At 41.1% G+C, this 26,201-nt stretch overlaps 1 protein-coding gene across 1 annotated transcript in view; it reads right to left on the bottom strand.

Moving 5' to 3' along the window:
* Positions 1–2,005: 2,005 nt before the first annotated feature.
* megf10 (multiple EGF-like-domains 10) overlaps positions 2,006–26,201 on the bottom strand; it is a 101,091-nt gene continuing 76,895 nt past the window's right edge. The window contains exons 10-25 of the mRNA XM_029710297.1: positions 24,794–24,968; positions 24,248–24,368; positions 23,572–23,735; positions 17,722–17,824; positions 13,311–13,457; positions 10,621–10,755; positions 10,134–10,262; positions 8,043–8,171; positions 7,737–7,865; positions 7,308–7,436; positions 6,707–6,934; positions 6,249–6,388; positions 5,286–5,409; positions 5,061–5,105; positions 4,752–4,955; positions 2,006–4,545 (exon numbers count right to left, since the gene is read on the bottom strand). Coding sequence (XP_029566157.1) covers positions 4,379–4,545; positions 4,752–4,955; positions 5,061–5,105; positions 5,286–5,409; positions 6,249–6,388; positions 6,707–6,934; positions 7,308–7,436; positions 7,737–7,865; positions 8,043–8,171; positions 10,134–10,262; positions 10,621–10,755; positions 13,311–13,457; positions 17,722–17,824; positions 23,572–23,735; positions 24,248–24,368; positions 24,794–24,968 — 2,269 coding nt within the window. The 3' untranslated portion in view covers positions 2,006–4,378. The remainder of the gene's footprint in view (positions 4,546–4,751; positions 4,956–5,060; positions 5,106–5,285; positions 5,410–6,248; positions 6,389–6,706; positions 6,935–7,307; positions 7,437–7,736; positions 7,866–8,042; positions 8,172–10,133; positions 10,263–10,620; positions 10,756–13,310; positions 13,458–17,721; positions 17,825–23,571; positions 23,736–24,247; positions 24,369–24,793; positions 24,969–26,201) is intronic.

Raw genomic sequence — 26,201 nt, forward strand, 5'->3', positions numbered from 1 at the left:
TGTCATGACTGTCCTGATCAGGTCAGGGTACAGGAGACCACCACCCTACAGATTATCTCCCAAACCCCCAACAGAGGAGGAGAGATCTAGGGGTCTGAAGATGTGGGGGTTTTATGACACCTCATGCCCATAATACAGAGAAATTCCTTTGTCCTAACAATGGAGAACTGGCCTCAGAACATTAAACATGCAATAAAGGGACTTTGGAACAATGGTTTCCGTCAGCCACAATGGTGGTTATGACGAAAAGTGGAATATTAAAATGTATGTAACTTTTGTATTTGTTTTTAAAGGTTAAGAGATGACGTTATTATGAAAACATTGTACCTTTAAGAGTTTTCCCAGTATATGCCTGTTGTTTATACATTGTACGCTGTTTGGAAAATATCCAAATCAAACAGAATGTTTTGATAAAGATGAAATGTGAAGTTAGTGTCTAAAATCGGATTTTTAGCCAAATCTAAGCCTTGCCCCCTTTACTTGGTCCGCCCAGAGAATTGCCCTAAAGGCTGTTACACCCACTTCTGACCCGAGGGTATAAGACAGGAGAGTGAAGAATTAACATAGAAGACTATTGACCCCAAGCTGCAGCTAAGGTCTAACAAAGTCGACGAACCCCAAAACGAAACACAAGGTTGAAGACAAAGAAATATTTTTCTACACGAGCTACGGACGAGTAGCTGTGTCTAAGCGGGTGAATTCAAGCCGAACCACCCAGCCTCCACTCTCCATTGAATCGTGGTATCGACACCATTCGAGCCGAAGCTGTGAGCTCTGAGCTACAGAGCTGTCTGTCCTCAGAAGACCCCTTTCCGATCAAGGGTGAGGATCAGACCACTTAGCCAAGAAGGACACTGACATCGTGAGGACAACCAGAGAGTTGCGCCGGAGAACTGCGTCATTTAGAAGCCTAAACGACCCACGCGGAGCTTCCCACCTGAGAACTCCAACACGTAATTACATCATTATATTCTGACCCATAAGAGCGGCAGTTCGGGGCAAGGCTAATTTTAAATAAGCATGGCTGACAAATGAACCCAAATGTATATTTCTCTCGTGTACTTCCTTTCTTTCTCTCTCTTTAAAATCCCCATTTTGGGTAACAAGCGCCATAGTGTGTTGGCCCGTTATACTAAGTCCTAATCAATAGCTAGACTGTGTTTTGTGTATGTGCATTTTTATCATCATTTTAGCTTGCTAGTAAATAAATAATCAACTAAGATTGGTGTGGTAAATTCAGTGGTAAAGCCCGGGTCCGTGCAGATTCCCGGATTATACGACTTTCAGATTATGAGACTGTAGAGGAAATTGATTAATTTAGCGACTGTTGTAATCGATATTCTGATATCCTTTGAGTTAATTTGGGAAATAGAAACTCAATCAAAACAATGTTCCCATGGTGCCCCAGGTTAATGAGTTAATAATTGCTTGATTCATTGCTTAATTCATTTAATCACGTAATTATAAACCGTTAATCATTCGATGAGCAACAGTCGTCACATTAACTAATACAACGTCACGACACTATGATCGGAGGCGGTGCCGGAACATAGCCTGCCTTGCCACAATCATCTCTTGCCCCCCTCCCCCCGTAGCTCATCAGCTGATGTCGGCTAAGTATGCCGGGTGTGGCACGTCCTTCCCACTGCTAGAAAACAGAACCCTCGTTGCTCTGGGCACCTAGTGCTGCTAATATTCTGCTTATCGTAACCTATCCTGTCCAAGTGCAAATCCAAGTCACGAGAAGGCAAATACAAGTCACCAATGGTTGAGTCCAAGTAGAGTCACAAGTCATGAAAATCGGGACTCGGGTAGAGGTTAGGGTTAGGACCTCCCAAGGATCCCAGATAGCACTGACCGTTCCAAAACGTTGTGTCAAAGACAGTACAGTATTGGGTTAGAAACTCTGTAATTGCGTCCTGTGTCCCCAGGTGATGACATCTTCATCACTTCTCACTTTTTTTGTTAGCTTCCGCATCATTAATTTATGTGCCATGAACGCAGGTCACATTTTTGTCATTTTATTGAAAAGCATTTGCAAATACAGTACATGTAACCTATTAAAAAACAAAAAAGAGACAAAATGCATTATTGAGCATGTGTAACAAGTGGTATTAAAATGAAATCATTGTCATGAGATTTCTTTGGGGAGGAAAAATGTGTGAAACTTTTTGAAAAAGTCTAAGTAGAATAGGGTGATGAAAACAAACAAGCAAAAATATGTGTATATACATTTAGATTTACATGGGTCCAATTTGTCTGAAAAATATCAATAGCCTACATTTTCAATACCACTAATCCTAAATTGTATTGTTTTTAGTGACATGTTATTTATAACGCATTATAAACAATTAATGCTATAAAACAATATATTGTTTGAGTGAATAGAGTGTTGTCAGCCTTCAAGAAACCAATGTCAAGCCACTGTCAAACTGTCATCTTGCTTCCTTGTGAACCTTGCCATTTGTAAGAGAACAGGGATTTAATTATTATGGAATTCTTTGTAATGAAAATAATTGAGTGAAATCTAGTCTTATCTACAGTTTCATATTTATGCTATTCTGATTGGACCTCGAAGAACAGAGCACAGGGTGTGATATATTAATAACATACAAAAAGGAAGGCATGGTGTGTTGTTGATTTATTTTCTTTACATCAACACCAAACATCACTTCTCGTTTTCAAGTGATTACAGCTATTTACATCATTTTTGTACAAATACATTTCATATCTGGCTCAGAATAGTTTAAGACTTGTGGATGTTTTTTAGGCCATTCATAATGCGTGAAAAGACATGCAGAATACACAGAGTTCTAAATCTAATGTTGAACAAATCCAGTTTTTATGGAAATGTAGGCCTATACAGTTTTTATGGAAATGTAGGCCTATACAGTTTTTATGGAAATGTAGGCCTATACAGTTTTTATGGAAATGTAGGCCTATACAGTATTTATGGAAATGTAGGCCTATACAGTTTTTATGGAAATGTAGGCCTATACAGTTTTTATGGAAATGTAGGCCTATACAGTATTTCATGTGAATCTTGAATTTGTCTCATTATATTGTTTTTTGATAAGGTCTTTCATTTCATTGCGATGCAAAAGTCCAGCTTATGCATTATTACTACAAATTATTTATTATTTCTTTCTTTAAATGATACTGAGCCCTTTTAATTGCACTGCATAAAAGTTCCATTACTATTACATACTTTAACAACAGAGTACATCATATTAATAGTTTTCCTGTTCTAGATTTGATTAAAAGTCAAAACACAATTTCACAGGTAATTGCCAATGAACTCATAGTTTATCTAATTATCTAATATTGGAGATATTTCATAATCTGGAGATATTTTAGTGGTCCTCCTTCAACATGCCCTCATAACCAGGAATAAAACCCCACTCTTTTCACAATTGAATTGACATAATGCTGACATGGAATGTTACGGTGTTCTGCAGTTAGTTGTATGACCTTCCAGGAGGTTATAACAGGCGTTATGTAATTCTTATGAAGTATTATGGAAATACATTTAAACTTGTTCTCACAACAGTAACTGACACAAAACTCGAACTGCTTATAGTAACAGACCTTTAACAGACCTCAAACTGTGCGATTGAATGCTTGCCACAATTCAACTATTTGCTCATAATCCACCACTAAAAGAGCAAAAGGAACTTAAAAGAAAAGTTTTACTATGACTTACTATGGCACTTAAACCTTTGGTTACTTTAGTATTGATGTCAGACTAAAAAAAGATTAAGATTTGTCAACAACAATAACAGTTACATTGTCTAACAAACAAACAACAATGCTCAATCGTACAGTACTAATAACAAAAAACAAAGGGGGGAAAAAATTAAGAGAAAAACGGTCTAAAATACTGGTAACTGGTTAATTAGCGGATTCCTAATACTGTTAAAATTCACTTTCAGTGTTACAATAATAAATTGAGGTTTGTTTTGTATACTATAGATTTTAAAAGGCAGGTGATGAGTCCCCAGTGATTGAAATGATTTACTGAACACTTCATATAGGAAAACCTGTAAAAAGCTGTATATCGATATTACTCAAGCACCTCAAAATACCAAACTTTTCACAAATAACAGTCATGTCTACATTGATAAAGAAAATTGTGAATGTGACACTTGAGGCAACATAAGAGTTCCTCTCTCTGAAAAAAAACGTGATTAAGAATGATTATAGTGATAATAAAAAAAACAAATGCAAGAAAACAATGGTGCAGCGAATGAGCATACAGTATGCCAGCAAATGAGGAGCATTCATTGGCTGAGCCATGGGTAGAGGGGGTGGGGTCCTTGTTGAGTCTCTGGAAGCACATTCGCTTGTCCAACTCCTAGTGGCGGGATTCTCTGGTAGCTCATTCGCTGTCTAGTTCCTTGTGGGGTGATGGGGGGCTGTCCCGCGTGGGCAGGAGATCATAGTGACAGGGGATGTGGCTGTTTTTTGGTAGGTCGTACGGGTCCTGGCCAAAGGGGCCGTGACCGTTGCTGTTCCCAGGTGAGTGGATGGCGTTGACAGTGGGCTCTTGAAATACAAGCATTTTCAGATACTGTTAGCAACATAGCAATGCCACTATTTTTTTCAAACTTTGGGAATACTCATTTAATCTGAGTTTGTCTAACAGTATCACCCCCTCCCACATTTTTTTTTTACCAGACAGGACCTTCAATGGTCATAATGGATAGGTATAGGCTAAAAATAAGAGAAACAAAAATCCTACTGTTCCTCACCGACTTCGTAGACGTTCTTATTGGTGGGGCTGGTGTTGTTGATTTCAGCATAGGGCGAGTCTCTCCGTGCGGGTGACTTCATCTCAACGTAGCCGCACTCTACTTTGGGCATCAGGAGGGGTGGGTCCTTGATGGTGGCGTAGGGATTCTCTGAGCTGTTGAGGGAGCAGGAGCTGGCGTGATAGGGCGTTCCCTTCACCAGGTCTGAGTGACAGAGAAAAAGTCCAATGTGGAATTGAAATTCAAACTGATCATCCTGTGTTTTATTATATACAGTATATGATATGATATACAGTAATAAGAGCCTACCTCTCAGGGATTTCCCCATGTATCTTCGGTCCACTCCATAAGCTCCTGGTACAATAAAGAATGATATGAGAAATATATAAGTACATTATAATGATACATACAGCATTAAAACCACTCACTTTAAAATAAGTGTGCAATATGTTTCTGTCTGTCTGTCTGTCTGTCTGTGTGTGTCTGTGTGTGTGTGTGTGTGTGTGTATTGTGTCCTGGTGTGTGTGATCTCACCCAGCTCGTTAAAGCAGCCCCCCTGTTTCCAGTCGGCAGGCAGGGTTCCAGTGTGGTCCGCTATGGGAAGCCTCTTCCTCTGGTCCACGTTCTTCAGGTTCACAAACAACTGGTTGTTCTTAGCCTTAAATACATCCCAGAACACCGTGGTTATGGTAATGATCCAGGCTTTTAACACATTGTATGGAATTAATGATAATTATTGTTAGCTGTATGCTTTTGTTTTGGAAAAATGCTATTAGACAAAGTACAGTACCTCCATATATACAGTACCATAAGTATCAGTATGCAAGTTTCAAGATTTTTATTGTCACGTGCTGTGCAGTTTTTTATATGAAGTACAGAGAAATGCCTGTCTTGCTTGCTCTTTCTCAACAATGCAGTAGTACTGTGTCTTATGTCGCCCTTTCCTGTAGTCAATAACCAAAAGTGACCTCTTTGGCCTCATGGGTGGAATGTTATTAATCTTTTTCATAAATATACTAATAAATATACTTAAAAAAAGAAAGAAAATACAGTGTTTCTTTGTCAAACAGTTTTGTTATATTTCAGTCTTCTGTGATGTATATAAAGTGTAATATTGGGATGCAAACTCAAAATGGAATATATTTCAACTCTATATCTGACACGGTACAGGTGTTTTCTTTTCTTAAGCCCATAAGAAGTATATACTTTTGTTTCAAAGTAGATTTGTTTAAGCTACCAAGACTGTGTGGCCCTGATTCAGCCCACTGCAGTAAAAGGTTTTAACGTTGAAAAAACAACTGTATCATCTCTATGATTCCATCAAATTAAAAAATCAATTATATTTTACCTAGCGCTTTTCACCCCTCATGAAAATGTAGTTCAATAGGGAGGGTTTGTAAATGGTGTACTAAGGGAATTGGCAAACTCAGTACACAGTTAAATGGCAAATATACCATCAAGCTAAGCTATCACAAGTCCATTAAAAAGGGGTCTCACCTTTCCGTAGGGTAGGTTGTTGACATGTGGGGGACTAGTGCACTGGGTCAGAGTGTGGTAACTGGGGTTAGAGAAGTAGTTGCTGTTGGGATGTCTGTTGGGATGTCCGGGTGTCTGACTTGTTTGTGGGTGCGATGCATCTGAAAGACAGAGATAGACTGCTTACTTAAGTCAGAACTAAAAACCCTTTCATCACAAGTACGTATAGCCACATTAGAATAAATGCTAGTAAGGGGAAGTGGCTATTCATTTCTGTTGCAACTGCAGCAGGAATTTAAAAAAGGGCTATTTTAAATGTATTTCCTGAACCGAGCAGGGACAAAAAATATTTTCACAGCACTGTCATAGTGATATAATTTGACCACAGGATAAAAGTATGTGCAACTGAATTGAAAATATAGATAAAAGATGAGGCTATAGTACCGCCAAATCACTAGAACAATGGTGCCTATGCTTACCGGTGATGGCGTAGTCGGCGGCGACGCGGATGGTGGGTGTGTAGGTGACAGCGGGCATGGTGGTCTCCTTGCCCTTCTGCTTCTTCCTGTACACAATGAAGAGGAGGAGAAGGAAGAGCACCAACAACACCAGGATGATGATTCCCGCAATGACGCCGATCTGGTAGGAGTCCACGGGCACTGCAGCGCTAGTCAGGCTGTTGGGGTTTCCCACGATCACCACCCCGGCTATGAAGTGGAAGAAGGATTAAGTTAGGTCTAGGACATATTCAATTCAACTAACTCAACTTTATTCATCCCCTCAGTAGCTATTGTTAGAGTGCAGGTGCCTTAATGCTACTTATCTTACTCTTACAGATTTGCAAGGGGACACTAACAAGGGCCTAGTGGTAGGGGCTAAGGATCAGTTTGGTATTGGGCCAGTATATTGATATTGTTCTTTGAGCAGCAGTTACGTGTCTGAGTCTAATCCCAAAGGTGCCAGGTTTGAATCACGCCTCGGAACCTTGCACCACCAAATAAACGCCACATTGGTGTCAGCAGCAGGATTCAAAACCATCTTATCAATGCCAGGTTTGTTCTAATATGTAACGGTCTTCACCTTGGTCACACCTCACCCCCTTCCAGCCGGGGTTGCAGTAGCAAGTACCCGTCATGTGGTCACAGGTGGAGTTGTTCAGACAGTCGCAAACCTGACGACAGCCGTAACCATAGGAACCAGGGGGGCATTCTGGGAGCAAGCAAGGTAATCGACAAGCATATTACAATCAACGTTACTCACTTATTCTTTAACCATGCATTACTGATGTACAACACTGTACAGGAGAACTTGTCATGCTTCTCTGAGTTGGAGTCAAAATCACTACAATGTCAGTTAATTTAGGAGAATAATTGTAACATAAAGAGACAACTATTTACATTATGAGTATATTTCAATAACATGATTTTTATCCCAGCTCTCATTCCTATCATGTATATCCTGTGTTCTATAGTTATTCTGATGACACATAATCCTGTGGGGTAAACTCACTTTGCTCACAGTAGCGTCCCATGAAGCCGGTCCGGCAGGTACAATGGCCAGAGATGTGGTCACAGTCGGCTCCGTTCTTACACTGGCAGATCTGGGAACAGTCCTTACCATAGAAGCCCAATGGACAGCCTGTAATGGATTGATATACTATCAGTCTTAGGTCAGCATTTGATTGAAGTGTGGTCACATACAGCCTGTTATGAAATATATTTTTACACAGGATCTAAATACAAAGTTTTATGACAGTGTGTCATGATGAGGTGGGCAGTGCTAGATGGGGTGTGTGCTTGTGTGTGTGTGACTCACGTTGTGTACAGTAGAGGCCCGTCCAGCCCGGGGTACACTTGCACTCCCCGTCATAGGCACTGCAGTAGGCCCCGTTGTGACAGTTACACGTGTGGATACAGTTGGGCCCCCACTGACCAGGGGGACAGGCTGAAAGACAAGGACAACAAAAACAGTATGAGAGACACTGACCAGGGGGACAGGCTGAAAGACAAGGACAACAACCACAGTATGAGAGACACTGACCAGGGGGACAGGCTGAAAGACAAGGACAACAACCACAGTATGAGAGACACTGACCAGGGGGACAGGCTGAAAGACAAGGACAACAACCACAGTATGAGAGACACTGACCAGGTGGACAGGCTGAAAGACAAGGACAACAACCACAGTATGAGAGACACTGACCAGGGGGACAGGCTGAAAGACAAGGACAACAACCACAGTATGAGAGACACTGACCAGGGGGACAGGCTGAAAGACAAGGACAACAACCACAGTAGGAGAGAATGACACAACAATAGCCTCCTGGCTAGTGGCTATAGCCTCAAATATATAATATCATACACGTCAGCAGTCCCCCAGCCAATAGCCTGGGGGCGATGTCACAGTACACTAAAATATGTTTACAGCACACACTATACAGAGTGGGGATTGAAAGCAGCAAGACTTCTGGTTTTACTTCCTCTTTATTCAGTAATTAATCTATAATTGGGAAAACCAGGGTGTGTGAACTATCTTGCTAACCAATGACAATATTTGAGCCACTGAGCAACGAAGAACCAGGACGAATAGAAAACCAGCGGACCCTAGGCATTGAAAAGTCTCCTCAACCAAAAAGACGTATTTTCAACGTCTTGTGCTCATAGGGTAAGGACTAGGAATGAACCACAGAAGTATTTCTATGGGCTGAAAATCCATGTATCATGAACCAACACCAGAGGGAGCCATAGTACATCAATCCCCAGACTGTCAGACACACTACTACACCCAATAGTGCCCTATTATAAACAGAAAATGTTCTCCCTCAGAATGTCTTCCCAGGAATTCGTCCTGGAAAGTCCATGATGTAACATTATGCTGGGCGAAAGTTATCGGGCTACACGAGTGGTCGGCGTCAATACTACTCGACACTCAGAATGCGAAGCATGTCGCCCCACGTCTGTGATGATGAGGCAGCCCATGCAGGGTATCCCAAAGTCCTTTAAGACTGTGATGAGTTAGGGGGTCATGAGAGGTCAAAAGGGGTCACGGAGGTCTCCTCACTTGGCAGTAATGTGAGCCAGGCCGAGGGGCTAGCGAATGTCAGCGCCTTAGATAATGGTGTCAGAGACCGGTAAATCTAATGTGGAGAGTGTCTCACTAAAAACCCGTTCAGAGTCAGGGGTCGCAGTAAGTAGCACCTGTGGTCTGTCTTAATGGGCATTAATGGAACTAGGAAGTTTAGTGGAGCTGGCGAGAGGCTTGTCAAGTAGATTAGCAGAGATGGTAAATGTATACAAAATGGAAGTGTTAAAAGTGTTTTTGGTGTAATTAATCTAATGGTTTTGTAATTTGAGTTGTTTTGCTAAATTGAATCATTTTCTGTTATAGAAGATTATGACTTTCAGGACTTCTGACATGACTTGGTAGAACAGAGCAGGTAAATACTGGATTAGGAAATGTTCTTTAGCATGGAATGTTATCCAGATTCTAAGGATAGGATATACAGTATGTTCAACATATTCTGACATATTCTACCAATCCTAAGAAACAAACCTAACCCACAAAATAAACGAGTTAATGTTAGATCCATATTAAATCTAAGAAAACAATAGGATATCTCTCCATCTCTCCAAAATTGAATTTCAACTAATTTTCTGAATTGACCTAATTAAATAAGATGAACTCTACCATTCTGGGGATGCAGATAGACATGGTCACACAGGCTTTTTACAAGACATTTCTGTGCCGAAACCGAGCCAAACCAAGCTGTAACGAGCTGTGGTGGATGGTTACACATCCTGTATAGTTTCTTCAACAATGCTAAAAGGACATTGTGGGGAAACGTGAACCAGCATAGTTTGGTTCAGAATGGCACAATAGTGTGAAAAGTAATTTGAGAGTTCTCACGTTGTGAACAGTCGCTTCCAATCCAGCCGGGGTAACACTGGCACGAGCCGTCGATGGGGTTACAGGTGCCGTTGTTGGTACAGGTGCACCCCCACGCACAATTCTTCCCAAACCTACCACTGGGGCACACTGGGGGAAAAGGGCAAGAGAGTGTGAGACACAACCTTTAAATCAACATGTGAGCCAACAACCCTTACTGGCCAAAGAAGAGTCAATGGTATTTTTCATAGCGGAGAGTTACGCCAAATCACATTCATGAATAACTCGAGGCAATGTTTTCGTATCTACTGCCACATGACCACTGTATCACTATAATGCACATTAATTATCCCAGTCTATCAGGTAAGTAGCCTTATGAAGGAAATAATTAATAGAAAAAACACATTTATGGAAATTACTTGGATAAAGCACTCGGACACGGTATAGCCTGTACTGAAAAAGGTGTCATACAAGGTTATGTTTGAGTGTCATACTGGGTATCACTCACCTTCGTTGCAGAGGGCTCCCTTGAACCCTGGGAGGCAGTCACACTGGCCAGAGACATGGTGGCAAGGTCCAATGCTGTGGACACACTGGGGACAGGCCTGGCTGCAGCGGTGGCCAAAGTAACCTGGTGAACAGACTGGAAGGACAGGTTGAGAATAATGAGCCAGACTTAAGAGTGAGACACATACTGACTTGAGATATTATACTGTATGCAACTGTAGTATGAATCACGCATTGATGTCAATGGAAGGATTTAGGACATTTCTAGTACAAAATGGTTGCTGCATATCACCAAGCTGGGTGCAAGGTGGACAGGGTGAGTTAACCCTCTATCGGGTTGCAAAATTCCAGTAACTTCACAAAATTCCCAGGTTTTCCAGAAATCCTGGTTGGAAGATTACCAGAATATGGTAGAATAAGCAGGAACTCCAACTGGGATTTCTGGAAAACCTGGACATTTTGGGAACATATTTATATGTGCTGTATTTACACTGAGTGTACAAAACATTAGGAACACCTTCCTAATATTGAGTTGCACCTCCTTTTGCCCTCAGAACTGCCTCAATTCATTGGGGCATGGACTCTACAAGGTGTGGAAAGCGTTCTACAGGGATGCTGGCCCATGCTGACTCCAATGCTTCCCACAGTTGTGTCAAGTTGGCTGGATGTCCTTCGGTTGGTGGACCATTCTTGAAACTGTTGAGCGTGAAAAACCCAGCAGTGCTGCAGGTCTTGACACACTCAAACTGGTGTGCCTGGCACCTATTACTATACCCTGTTCAAAGGCACTTATATTGTTTGTCTTGCCCATTCATCCTCTGAATGGAACACATACACAATCCATGTCTCAGGTGTCTCATGGCGTAAAAATCATTCTTTAACCTGTCTCCTCCCCTTCATCTACACTGATTGAAGTGGATTTAACAGGTGACATCAATAAGGGATCATAGCTTTCACCTGGATTCACCTGGTCAGTTTATGTCATGGAAAGAGCAATGTTTTCCTAATGTTTTGTACACTCAGTGTATATACAGTACCAGTCAAAAGTTTGGACACACCTACTCATTCAAGGGTTTTTCTTAATTTTTTACTATTTTCTACATTATAGAATAATAGTTAAGACATCAAAACTATGAAATAACACATGGAATCATGTAGTAACCAAAATTGTTAAATGTAGTAACCAATACAAATCAAAATTATTTTAGATTGTTCAAAGTAGCCACCCTTTGCCTTGATGACAGCTTTGCACACTATTGGCATTCTCTCAACCAGCTTCACCTGGAATGCTTTTCCAACAGTCTTGAAGGAGTTCCCACATATGCTGAGCACTTGTTGGCTGCTTTTCCTTCATTCTACGGTCCAACTCATCCCAAACCATCTCAATTGGGTTGAGGTTGGGTGAATGTGGAGGCCAGGTCATCTGATGCTCACTCTCCTTCGTCAAATAGCCCTTACACAGCCTGTAGGTGTGTTTTGGGTCATTGTCCTGTTGAAAAACAAATTATAGTCCCACTAAGCGCAAACCAGATGGGATGGAGTATCGCTGCAGAATGCTGTGGTAGCCATGTTGGTTAAGTGTGCCTTGCATTCTGAATAAATCCCAGACAGTGTCACCAGCAAAGCACCCCCACACTATCACACCACCTCCATACTTCACGTTGGAAACCAAACATGTGGAGATCATACGTTCACCTACACTGCATCTCACAGACACGGCGGTTGGAACCAAAAATCTCACATTTGGACTCATCAGACCAAAGGCCAGATTTCCACCCATTTCTTGGCCCAAGCAAGTCTCTTTCTTCTTAATGGTGTCCTTTAGTAGTGGTTTCTTTGCAGCAATTTGACCACGAAGGCCTGATTCACCCAGTCTCCTCTCAACAGTTAATGTTGAGAAGATGTGTATGTTACTTGAACTCTGTGAAGCATTTATTTGCCTGAGTTGCAGTTAACTCTAATGAACTTATCCTCTGCAGCAAAGGTAACTCTGGGTCTTCCGTTCCTGTGGCGGTCCTCATGAGAACCAGTTTCATCATAGCGCTTGATGGTTTTTGCAACTGCACTTGAAGAAACTTTCAAAGTTCTTGAAATTGTCTAGATTGACTGACCTTCATGTCTTAAAGTAATGATGGACTATCGTTTCCTTTGCTTATTTGAGCTGTTCTTGCCATAATATGGACTTGATCTTTTAACAAATAGGGCTATCTTCTGTATACCACCCTGTACTCCACAAATGAACTTTTAACAAGGCACACCTGTTAATTGGAATGCATTTCAGGTGACTACCTCATTAAGCTGGTTGCAAAGTTGTCATCAAGGCAAAGGGTGGCTACTTTGAAGAATCTAAAATATATTTTGATTCATTTAACGCTTTTTTGGTTACTACATGATTCCATATGTGTTATTTCATAGTTTTGATGTCTTCACTATTATTCTACAATGTAGAAAATAGTACAAATAAAGAAAAACCCTGGAAGGAGTAGGTGTGTCCAAACTTCAGACTGGTACTATATGTTTATTATAATAATACTAATAATTTGGCCTATATTTGTCCTATTTCAGACTGTACAAGTGTGTAATATAGCCATGTGTGAATTGTTTTTTGCATATACGTTCTATATAAATACAACACAATCAGATACAATATGAGCCATTAACACAATAATTGGTCATATATGAGATACTCACTGCGCTGGCAGGTGGTTCCCCGAAACCCAGGCGCACACTCACAGGTGCCCTCATCAGGAGAACAGGAGGCCCCGTTCTTACAGTTGCAAGGGAGGGAACAGTTTGGCCCCCAGCGGCCCTCGGCACATACACTGTCACAGTGGATACCTGGAAACACACACACTGTCACAGTGGATACCTGGGAACACACTTTCACAGTGGATACCTCGGAACACACACACTTTCACAGTGGATACCTGGGAACACACACACTGTCACAGTGGATACCTGGGAACACACTTTCACAGTGGATACCTCGGAACACACACACTTTCACAGTGGATACCTGGGAACACACTGTCACAGTGGATACCTGGGAACACAAACAACGTAGGGCTCACGCAAACAAGTCCACACAGGTCTGTCTCCCATTGACGTCAAGGCAATGTATCGCAGTGTTAGAGGCGTCGCTAAAAACCCGGGTTTGATTCCAGGCTATGTCGCAGCAGGCTGCGGGAAAGTCCAAGTTGCGGGAAAGTCCAAAGTCCAAGTTTGTGGGAAAGTCCAAGTTGTGTGCGTTTATCTCAACTCTGAATCAGGCCCATAGAGAACATATATAAAGCCTTTATATACTATAAGAATTTGGGTCTGACTTAGGTGTTGTTAAGAAATTGTAAGGCCATCAAAAAATATATGGAAGGAGGGAGGGCTGTTCAACTCATGGATGGTCTAAGTACGGGCAGATGGAGGATGGGTGGCTGGTAGTAGGGACGGGTGTGACAACTAGGAGGGGCCTCACTATCTTCCTGGTGGGTGGGAGCTGGAGAGGGGTGTTGGGATGGATTGGTCAGCTGTATGGGGAGGAAAATGGGTACTTAAGGTCTTCCACAACCTTTTTTTTTCTTCACACATTTCATGTCCAAATTATAGCATTTGTAACCTTAACATTTTTCCACACTGTGACACTGTATATCCTACTGCTGTTTCTCATGATTGGTATCATTAAAACGTGGTGTTATCTTGGTCAAATTCATGTATCTTCTTCTTTTAATCTTCTAAATGAACAATATTGTTCTTGCAAAAGAAAACGTAGACACAGCAATTGGAAGAGAGTGGAGATACGAAGAAAGAGGAGATGGAAGGAAGAAAGAGGAGATAGGAAGAGGAGATAGGAAGGAAGAAAGAGGAGATAGGAAGGAAGAAAGAGGAGATGGAGATGGGAAGAGATAGGAGATGGAGATGGGAAGAGATAGGAGATACGAAGAAAGAGGAGATGGAGATGGGAAGAGATAGGAGATAGTAATAGGAAGAGAGTGGAGATACGAAGAAAGAGGAGATAGGAAGGAAGAAAGAGGAGATGAGATGGGAAGAGATAGGAGATAGTAATAGGAAGAGAGTGGAGATACGAAGAAAGAGGAGATAGGAAGGAAGAAAGAGGAGATGGAGATGGGAAGAGATAGGAGATAGTAATAGGAAGAGATAGGAGATAGTAATAGGAAGAGAGAAACAGATCTTTTAGGCTGTGCCTGTGACCCACCACATAAGCAAAGCTCATGTTTCTAGCATTAACCCAGTCTTTAACTGCAAGTGGGACTTTACCCATTGTTGATGAGTCACTGGTCTCTTATCTTACTGTTTATTTCTATCCTGTTGCCTAGTAACTTTACCCCTACCTATATGTGCATATCTATCTCAATTACCTTGCAACTGAACATCGACTCGGTACTGGTACCCCGTGTATATAGCCAAGTTATTGTTACTCATTTTGTATTTATTCCTTGTCTTAATTTTTTTTCTATGGAATTAAAAATGTTTTTTTTTTCTGCATTGTTGGGAAGGACTGTAAATATATTGTATATTCAATAATAAAAAACTTCAAAGGGCCGTAAGTAAGCATTTCACTGTTAGTCTACACCTGCTGCTTACAACGCATGTGACAAATAAAATGTGATTTGAGTTGACAATGGTAGCATCACTTTAGGTAGCATCAGTATCAGTTGGACAACACATAGCATACAAGGGTGAGGGTTAACTAACTCTACACTATAGCCCAAGGTTCTATTCATTCACACAATCACACCGTAGCGAAACATTTTTTAATAGAAAACAAAAACGATTTCAGTACCTTTTCTTCCGTTAAGTGCCTAATGAATACGACCCAGCTGAAGAAGGCTTGGTATTGTAAATCTGCTAATTACAGGGATTGATTTCCAGATTGCTGCAGGGTTTAATACCAGACGGCAGCCTATTAAAGGAAAGCTCCACCCAATAACTATCTTTTGGCATTTGTTTCATTAGTCCATTGTTGGCATAGTCCCAAATTGTTTTGCTTCTCAGCAATCAAGTTTTCAAGACATATCACTTTCAAAATACACAAATCATCCCCGTATGATGAATTTTGCATCATATGATATAAAATGCATCATACGGGAATGATTTCTGTCAATACCATCTTACTGGCACAGCTCCACACACAAACACAATACTACTAAGCTCTCCAATGCAGCATCTTTCCATTTGTGATGTATTACATTTACCAAATGTGGCTATTTGATTGGACTAGGGCCCTCAGTATTTCCTAACCAAGTGCCCTGACAAGGAAATACTCTGGGCATTAGTTGTAGGCTATAATAAGGCCCAGTCTTGGTAACGTCTCATAGTTTTTTAGTAAACAGAGGTAGCACACCTGAAGTAACGTTAAATCGTAGGCTTAGCAAAAACAGAAGTAGAAAGGTTGAAGCGACTCCCACACACTCTGCACTGTACTTGCAAATAAAAATGAAAGTGTAATGTTTTGGTCACATATATGTAGTAGACCTCAGTCATTCAATTTCCCGAACAACATCTACAAGTGAATTGCTCTAATGGTTTATTAACATTAAGCCTGTCAACAAAACATGACATCTTTGTACCCTATCAAACTTCAAACTCTTTTGATGGTCTACATTACTTTCAATTTTGGATGGTGACACACAAGCAGCCCTGTGCCAAATGAGTAATATGATTCAATTTGCCAGCAATTTGTCCGCAAGTGGTTTTAACCTGCATTACAATGCTTCTCACATTCTCTGTCTCTATCGAGGAAGCCATTTTAAAGCAGCAAAGAAAACACACCAAGATTTTTATCTCTAGGACTTAGGAATGACACTAAGTTAACTTTTTCCCCCTGAGAACAAGAAATAGAAAGGTGAGATAAGCGATACGGCCCTTTGTTATTGTCCAAGGGGATTGGTTTCAGACTATGACAATAAAGGCCATACAAGAGCAGCACACTAGACTGTCTGGGCACTGTGCCCCTTGGTGGATAGAGAGAATACTTCAATGGGGAGATTGGACACTATAGAGTTTCCCAATTACATTGTCTTCCCCCTGAATCACTTCAACAAAGGCATGGGCAAAGCATGTTGAGCATGTTTATGAAAAAAGAGACAGTTCTCAAACTTTTAAGTGTAAACGCATGTAATATGAGAGAGATATTAACTTGGAGTTGGCAGGACAAGCTGTGACAAAAAAATTGTTTTCTTCTGTTGGAAATTGAACCGTATCTGAGAACCAGGGAGTTCTCCCCCTCCTTCCTCTTCCCTGACTCACTCTGTTTTTTCTCACTCCCTCTGCCACCTCTCTCTTCCTCTCTCCGTCATTTTGCCACCTCTCTCTTCGTCTCCCTCACATCTCTCTTTTCACTCTTTTCCTCTTACCCTTCCCTCTCTGTGTCAAAGGCTTTCTCCCCTCTGTTTCCCTTACCCCTCTTTTCTCATCTCCCTCTGTTTTCTCCCTCTTTCTCTCTCTAACTTTCTCCCCCTCACTTTCTCTCTCCCTCCCTCCCTGCCTCTCTTTCTCCCTTTTCTCTCTCTATCTCTTTCTCTCTGGGTTGTTTTGATGCTCTCCCCTTTTCCTCCATCCCACCCCTCACTTTCTCTCCCTCTCTCTCTGGGATGTTTTGATGCTCTGGGGGCGATAGGCAACAGTGTGATGGAGTGCGGTGCCCAGGCTGGGGGACAAAGGGCTCATTGAGGGGCTGTGTGCGCGTTGCTAGGCGATGGCGGAATGCTGGCGATAAATGTCCGGCTAAGTAGCTTGGAAGAAATGCGTCAGTTTTTAAAGGTCTGACATCAGTATGCTGTGTAGGTATGGACCTAAGCAAAACACGGGAGAAGAGAGGGAAAGAGAGGAGACTTACTGGTGATATACAGTTTTTGTGCCATGCTTACAGGTCAAATCATCCACAGGCAGAGAGGCAGGTGGTATAGTCTTTCAACTACTTTTAACAGTGGTTTAAATTTGAGGCAAAGTCAATAAATATTCCCAACAATTTTGGATTTGGATTGGATGGATGGGTGGGTGGATGGGTGGATAGGATGAATGGACGGATGGATAATCTTGTAAGGAAAGGGATTCTAGCGGGTTCTACAGGTTAGGGCTCCAGACTCACCTGTCCATCCAGCCAGGCAGCGACAGTACCCCGTGGAGGGGTGGCACCCGTCGGCATGGCTACAATCACAGCGCTCCCTACAGTCCATGCCATAGGTGCCATCCTGTAGAAAATCCAAAAGATGCCGTTTAGACTGATGTTTATTTTTTAATTTTTACATTTTTTTTTTGCCCTTTTTCTCCCCAATTTTGTGGTATTCAATTGATAGTTAGTCTTGTCCCATCACTGCAACTCCCGTACAGACTAGGGAGAGGCGAAGGTTGAGAGCCGTGCGTCCTCCGAAACACAACCCAGTCGAGCCGCATTGCTTCTTGACACAATGCCTGCTTAACTCGGAAGCCAGCCACACCAATGTGTCGGAGGAAACACCGTACACCTGGTGACCATGTCAGCGTGCATTACGCCCAGCCCACCACAGGAGTTGCTAGAGCACGATCGTACAAGAACATCCCTACCGGCCAAACCCTCCCCTAATCCAGATGACGCTGGGCCAATTGTGCGCCACCCATTGGGTCTCCCGGTTGCGGCCGGCTGCGACCGAGCCTGGACTCGAACCAGGACCTCTAGTGGAACAGCCTTAGACCACTGCACCACTCGGGAGGCCCTAGACTGATGTTTTGACATAGTCTGCATAGTCAACACACAGTATATTTGGTAAACGTTGTGCATGTACATTAGGCAGCCTTTCCCAGTCTCAGTCCCAGTCTGGTCCTTCAGGTCCTTTGCCTATGCAAGTTTTTGGTTTGCAGTCTGATGTCTTTTCATTAATTTCAATCAACACTATCGGCATATCTATTTATTACCGCCATTACGTTAGCTACTAAAACATTAGCTATTAAAATAAGTTCCAACAATAATATCAAGGGCCTAGAAATCCAGGGCTTAAAAACAAAGGTGTCATTGTACGCTGATGATTCATATTTTCTTTTAAATCTACAATTTGGATCCCTCCACAGCCTCATAGAGGATCTAGATATGTTTTCTAATCTCTCTGGACTACAACCAAATTATGATAAGTGCACTATATTACTTATTGGATTACTAAAAAATACAACTTTTACATTACTGTGTTGGTCTTCACGTTGAAGTGGGCATACTTGGTATTCCTATCCCGAAAGAAAGAAATTATCTCACTACAATACATTTTAATAGAAAGTTGGCAAAATAGAAAAAATCTTGCTACCATGAAAAGGAAAATACCTGTCTATTTGTGGAAAATCACTCTTTAGTCATTTCCCAGTTTATCTATTTGCTGATGGCCTTGCCTACACCCAGCGACCTGTTTTTTTTTCAATTTTATGAGCAAAGAATATTCAATTTTATTTGGAATGGCAAGCCAGACAAAATTAAACGGGCCTATTTATATAATGAATATGAATTCTGAGGGCAGAAATGATTTAATATTAAAGCATTAGACCTCTCACTAAAGGCTTCAGTCATACAAAAGTTATACTTAAATTCGAACTGGTTCTCTAGCAGATTAGTAAGAATGTCTCAACCTGTCACGACTTCCGCCGAAGTCGGCTCCCCTCCTTGTTCGGGCGGCGTTCGGCGATCGACGTCACCGGCTTTCTAGCCATCGCCGCTCCATTTTCCATAGATCCATTTGTCTTGTGTTGTTTCCATACACACCTGGTTTTCATTTCCCCAATTAAGCTACTTGTATTTAACCCTCTGTTTCCCATCATGTTTTGTGTGTAATTGTTTCATGTTGCTGTGGTGTCTTTTTACGCGCTTTACTTTTGTTATGTTCCGTGTTTTTGAGCGCATTTGATTTATGTTGTGCTCTCGTTTTGGAACTTTAATAAAGTGCGCCTGTTTACATCACGCTACTCTCCTGCACCTGACTTCGCCTCTTTTACACACGCTGACACATCCTTGTTCAAGAATGACCTTTTCCCCTTTATTCAGATTACAACCTTAAACTTTCAGTTATTTGAAAATTAAATAATCTCCAAAATATCGCTATTTTTAAAACAAGCCATAGAAAGTTGGTTGCAATTTCAGTTTAATCCACCAGAAAAGACAGAACAAATATTATGGTTAAACTCAAACATATTAATTGATAAAAATATATATTTTTGGACAAATGTTTAAAAAAGGTATAATCTTTGTAAATGATATCATAAATAGGACAGGTGGTGTTATGTCACACATGCAGGTAACAAAAATATATTGAAATGTCTGCTCTACTCAAAAATACCAACTATTCTGAGCAATACCGCAATAATGGAAGAGGCAAGTGGAAAGGGGAGAAAGTAAGGAACTTGTCTGCATTAAAGACCAAAATTGGCTAAAGAAAATTGTGATAAATAAAAAAGTATGCCAGTTTCATTTAAGGACCAAAAAACTTAGATTGTAAAATAGTTAGGAAGAGATTTTTGATGATTCCATGGCACATGGTTTATGAACTGATTTTCAAAACAACGCTGGATTCAAAAGTTTGAGTTTTTCAATTAAATGTTTTATACAATAATTCTTGCAACCAATGTTATATATTATTTTACCCCTTTTTCATGGTATCCAATCTGTAGTTACAGTCCTGTCCCATCGCTATAACTCCCGTACGGACTCAGAGAAGGTCGAGAACCGTGCGTTCTCCAAAACACAACCCAGCCAAGCAGCACTGCTTCTTGACACAACACCCACTTAACCCGGAAGCCAGCCGGAGTCGCTAACGCACAATGGGACAGAAACATCCCTGCTGGCCAAACACTCCCCTAACCCAGACAATGCTGGGCCAATTGTGCGCCATGGTCATGGCCGGCTGCGACAGAGCCTGGACTCGAACCAGGTTCTCTAGTGGCACAGCTAGCACTGCGATGCAGGGCCTTAGACCACTGTGCCTCTCGGGAGGCCCAACCAATAGAATGTTATATACAGTATAAGTCAAAAGTTTGGACACACTTCCTCATTCAAGTGTTTTTCTTTATTGCGCTTGATGTTTTTTTGCGACTGCACTTGAAGAAACTTTCAAAGTTCTTGAAATGTTCCAGATTCACTGACCTTCATGTCTTAAAGTAATGATGGACTATCTTTGCTTATTTGAGCTGTTCTTACCAAATAAGGCTATCTTCTGTATACCACACTGTACTCTACAAATTTACTTTTAACAAGGCGCACCTGTTAATTTAAATGCATTCCAGGTGACTACCTCATGAAGCTGGTTGAGAGAATGCCAAGAGTGTGCAAAGCTGTCATCAAGGCAAAGGGTGGATACTTTGAAGAATCTAAAATCTAAAATATATTTTGATTTGTTTAACACTTTTTTTGGTTACTACATGATTCCATATGTGTTATTTCATAGTTTTGATGTCTTCACTATTATTCTACAATGTAGAAAATAGTACAAATAAAGAAAAACCCTTGAATGAGTAGGTGTGTCCAAACTTTTGAGTTGTACTGTATATATAATATATATATTTATGAGAAAATATAGGGGATTGGAAATGATGCAGAAAATAACTGGTGTTGGAATAGGTTTAAGCAAACACCAGCTCACCCAGGAGTACTCCTATGATTTGGTGAGCTTATTTCATGTGTTCAATAAAGACTGTTTTCATCCTTGCCAGATTAAACCAGTGCCCTGGAAAACTCCTGAAACTATGGACCTTGGAAGGCAAAACTGCCGATATGAATTATACTGTATGGTATTTCACACTGAGTACTGAGTACTTGTGATGCGTTCTATTAAGGGACACTAACATTAAACATCTGAGTGAAATATTTGTTATGTTTGATTCATTCCACATTTCACTGTATCTGATTTAAATCGTAATTTGACCTCCTCCATCATCACCACCTTGTTTGAAACTACCATTAAACTGACATGCATACTGTATATGGCTTTGTATGCAGATATATGAACAAATCCTCTAGATTTGGAGCTTCTCGACGCCAAGCTATTGGGAAAAGAGTCTTAATCCACCAACTCCTGACTTCCTGAATGGTGAGTAGCTCTTGGAAGAGGGTGGATTTGCTAAATCATTACGGAAAGCTGTGGATCAAAGGACTAGCGCTTAGCATAGCATGTGACTGCTCAAGACTCCACCGCAAGTGCTAGAGCTGCAGTTTCTTCAAGGGAGCAATTGGCCACGAAACACACTTTCACAAATTTCACATTTGCGAGTTTCCAAGTTTCTCACATGCAAATTGGCTGTAAGAATGCTGCTCAACTTCTATGGAGGTCAGATTCAGTGTGACGCAGTTGTTCATTTGTAAATCGGGAGATGTCGGAAACAAAAAGTTAGCGCAAGAGGGGAGTGACCTGGGGAGTTCTGAGGTACTGGAAAAAAATCATCTACATTTCATGTTATTTGCGTAGTGACATAGAGCAGTACAGAAAAGGCACTTGAAGAAGTTGCACACTTGGGGAGCATTTTTAGTAGCCTAGGGTCTGGGAAAAATGTGTCCTTTTCTAAACACATTTCATTCAATTCTATGTCATTTTACATGACTGGAGACTTTGGCAGAATCTTTTTTTATACAGCACAAATGATCGAAATGACAGGCTACTTTGACACTGACAAACTGAGAATCTAAGATCAGTGAAAATAACCTTGTCTTGAATCCATCAATCCCTAGGTGTGTGGAGACACATATTGTAGGCTACAATATGAGGAGGGAGTTAAAAATGCTTTCCAGTTTCACTGACTGACCCAATGATGCGCAGCTCACTCGCTGGTGATGGCCGATGCTTTGTGGCAAAAGCCCCTCTCTCTGTCTCTCTCTGTCTCTCTCTCTCTCTTTAGTAAAACAATATTTGGAAGTTGATCAGTCAGCATAATCTTCGCTTTTCAGCAGGAGCCATTTGCTTTCCAACCTGTGTTTTCCCTCGATTGTATTTCAAATATTGAGAAAGGGCTGTTTTGTCTGCATTATGTTTTTTCACCGACAGATTTGCTGCGAGTTCCCGACTGTTGGCTATTGCTTGTTATTGGGCTACAATCCACAGTTAGGCTATTTAAAAAATAGGCTATTGATCTGTGGCAACATTATAGGCATTCTCATGGTGTAGTTGGCTATTCTGAATGATTTCATCAACAGATAGCAGTATTTCAATAACTTTGGCAAATGTATTTCAATTTATCAGGGGTGCTGCAGTTCCTTCAGAACCCTTCGTGCTGCTATATGTAAATAAAGGATAAAGTGCAACGCTGGAGAGATGAGAGTTGTAGGCTCATGTCTATCAGCAGAGAGAGAGAGATCATAGAAAGTTAATCTAATTGTAGTTATGTGAGAGATACTGGCACGCTTCTCACACAGCCATGGCCAAGCGTTAGGTACAATGTTACGCAAACCATAAACCCGGTACGGCCAAACCCGAACTCTTAGAGTATTAGGCCCGAGGTGAAAATCTACTATTTCCCATAACGTTTTTTTTGTGGGGACAGGAGAATTAACGACACTCAAATGAACTTAGATCGCTTTAATTATAATTTTTACGTAAAAAAAGTACATTATTTTAAATGTCACGAGAGGTACAGGATCCAAATAGGTTCTAGAACAAGACAGTCCAAAACAAAGAGGTGCCAGATTCTGTTCCGGCAAGATCAAGCTCAAATGAAGCACTGGTGTGATGTATATCTAACTGTGCATATTGTAGTTCACAGATCCCTATCAAAGCCAGCATTGTACGCAATGCATCTAGGAAGAGTGTACTGTGGTTTGATCATATCAAAGCTTTCACCACCTTTTTCTCAACTGAAATTAAGTTGAGATAATAATATATATGCCTATTACGTTTTACACATTCATCATAATATTATAGGAAGATAATAAGAGTGTTATAACCTATAATGATGTCATCACTGTGCGACAGGGGTGGGTGGGGGGGACAACATCACTTACCTGGCAGTGGAGGTCACACCTCTCGCCCCTCCAGCCGGGGGCACATGTGCACTGTCCGTTGAGGGCGTTGCAGGCGCCCCCGTTGCCACACATACAGGTGAGGTTACACCCCAGCCCCCATGTGCCACTGGGGCAGTTAATGGAGCAGTGCACTCCATGCCAACCTGGAGGGGGAGAAGACATTTTGAACATCAACATAGTTTAACAGAGGAGTAGTCAATTTCTCTCAAATGAACTAGTGTCTACAGGTATGTTTGTAAATCTTTTATTGAGAATATTATTTGGTCCCCAAAGCGTCGTACCCAAATGCCACTGCTTTAGTAGAATGATCCAGCAGATCCACAAATGACAAATTAAGTTTTGCTTTCGTATGTAAGTTTAGATTTCTACTGTATTTCTACTGCATTTCTACTGTATTTTTACTTTCTCTACTGTATTTTTACTATATTCTACTGTATTCTACTGCATTTTTACAGTTTTTTTTCTTTATTCTACAGTATTTCTACTATATTCTACTGTATTTCTACTGTATTTTCACTATATTCTACTGTATTTCTACTGCATTTTTTCTGTATTTCTACTGTATTCTATTGTATTTCTACTGTATTTCTACTGTATGTGCTCCTTGAATGGGCTAGCCTTACACACGCAGCATTCCCTGGTGTTAGTAGCCTACCTGCTTTACAGGAGCAGGCTCCATCCACTGAAGAGCACTGTGCCCCATTCTTACAGCCACACGTGGCAGAGCAGTTGATCCCGTGGGTCCCTGATGGGCAGGCTGTGGAACAGTCAGACCCCTGCAATGGAAATACTGTTAGCATTCCTGTACTATAGTTTAATTGACTTTGTGTTATTCATCATACGTGGTAAGTGGGTCGTGTTCAGTGAGGCATACCGTAGAAAACATTTCATACATTTTCTCCCTATTGAACATGACCCAGGTAACATCACAATGGAATTAGGAGTGAATACTGTCTGTCAGACAGTCTGTTAGAATGCTCCAGACTAAGTCAGTCCAATCCTTGGACCTTCTTACAATTCCAAGTATACAACACCTTAATAAAGTCAACTGTTACTTCTTCAGAACACAATGTAAAATCACTAATGTTATGAATGATTTAGGCAACTGTAGCTTTATTAGACTGGACATGGAGTATATTACTACTCATTAGCCTTCATAACCTTTCACAGAGCCTTCCTAGACCCCTCATAGCGGCTTTACCTTGAAGCCAGGAGCGCAGATACACTCCCCGGTCACGCTGTGGCAGTCGGCACCATTCTGGCATTGGCACACTTGCTGGCACGACTCGCCGAAGAAGCCGGGCGTACATGTCTCGTTACAGTAGGTCCCCGACCAGCCAGGCTGGCACGAGCACTCGCCAGACATCGGGTGGCAGCTGGGCACAAAACAGGGAGACAAAAGAGGACAATGGACTGTCATTGATATCATCGGATAACTCTGTTGTGACATCTTGTCTGGACACCAAGTACGCCAACACTCAAATGTGCTTCTAGCTAATGAACGACTAGCATATTAATCATGTATAAGACATTTTTTATGTTTGTTTTGCCAAATGACTTTTATAGTGTCTTATTTATTTGGGTTGTGTTTACGCTTGGTAAGGTAATGTATTATCTTGCCTTACATTTTCCCTACAATTCTCTACCATTTCATTTCATTACCTTAATAAGGTGATTGGCTGACACCTATCTGACTGTTCTGCATGGTTGATCAAATCTCATGTGAAATGAATGATCTCTTGAGTCACAGCCAGGCGGCTTGCCTATAATTTACATTATAAGATTATATGTGTTCCAATGTTGATCCCTGGCAAGCATTAATTTGACTGTAAGGAAAATAGAAGAAGTACTCTATAGAGCATGGGAAAATGTAACAAAACCGGAACATTGTAATAACAGAAAACTGTCAATGACCGGTTGACTTTTCACATGAAACCTCTGTATATCAAATCAAATATATGCTGTATACTGGGTTGAAACAACTTAACAAACTAAAGAGAGAACATAAAGTGCAAAGTGCCTTAAATGTGTAATATAAAGAAACCAAGGCATAGGAATACGTTCATTACATCTATACCTCTCACTTTACCCCCATGTTCAAATAAAAAACCATATGGAAAAGCTCTGTATGTCATATGTAAGTGTGTCAATAAAGTTTTCATGAATGAATCAGCTTTTCGGATACAGAGTTAAGACCATAGAGCTAGAAAGAGGGCTCTAGATGGATAAAACCTGTTTTAGCATGGATATTAACATTGAGGGCTTCCACCATTTTAAAGTAGTCCACTGGATGGGTATTCCTATGGGTTTGGAGGGATCAGCCAATGATCAGAGCATTGTCTTCTTCTTCAAATTGGGTTACCAATGGTTTGATAATAGCTTTAAGCTTTATCGGTGCCATCAAGTGGGTGGCCACAATAAATTAATGACACACAAGATTTGGCTAATATTGGTGAAATCACCAATATTAGCTTTACACTTTTTCAAACATAAAAGAAGAAGAACATGTAGTACTTTAAAATGGAGCTAGCCCTCAATGGCACCGCCCATGCTGTCACAGAAGCCACTATAGCACAGATACAAAGTAAGTCCTCTTTGTACCTCTATGG

This window comes from Salmo trutta, chromosome 23 (assembly GCF_901001165.1).
Source record: "Salmo trutta chromosome 23, fSalTru1.1, whole genome shotgun sequence".
Classification (NCBI taxonomy): Eukaryota; Metazoa; Chordata; class Actinopteri; order Salmoniformes; family Salmonidae; genus Salmo; species Salmo trutta.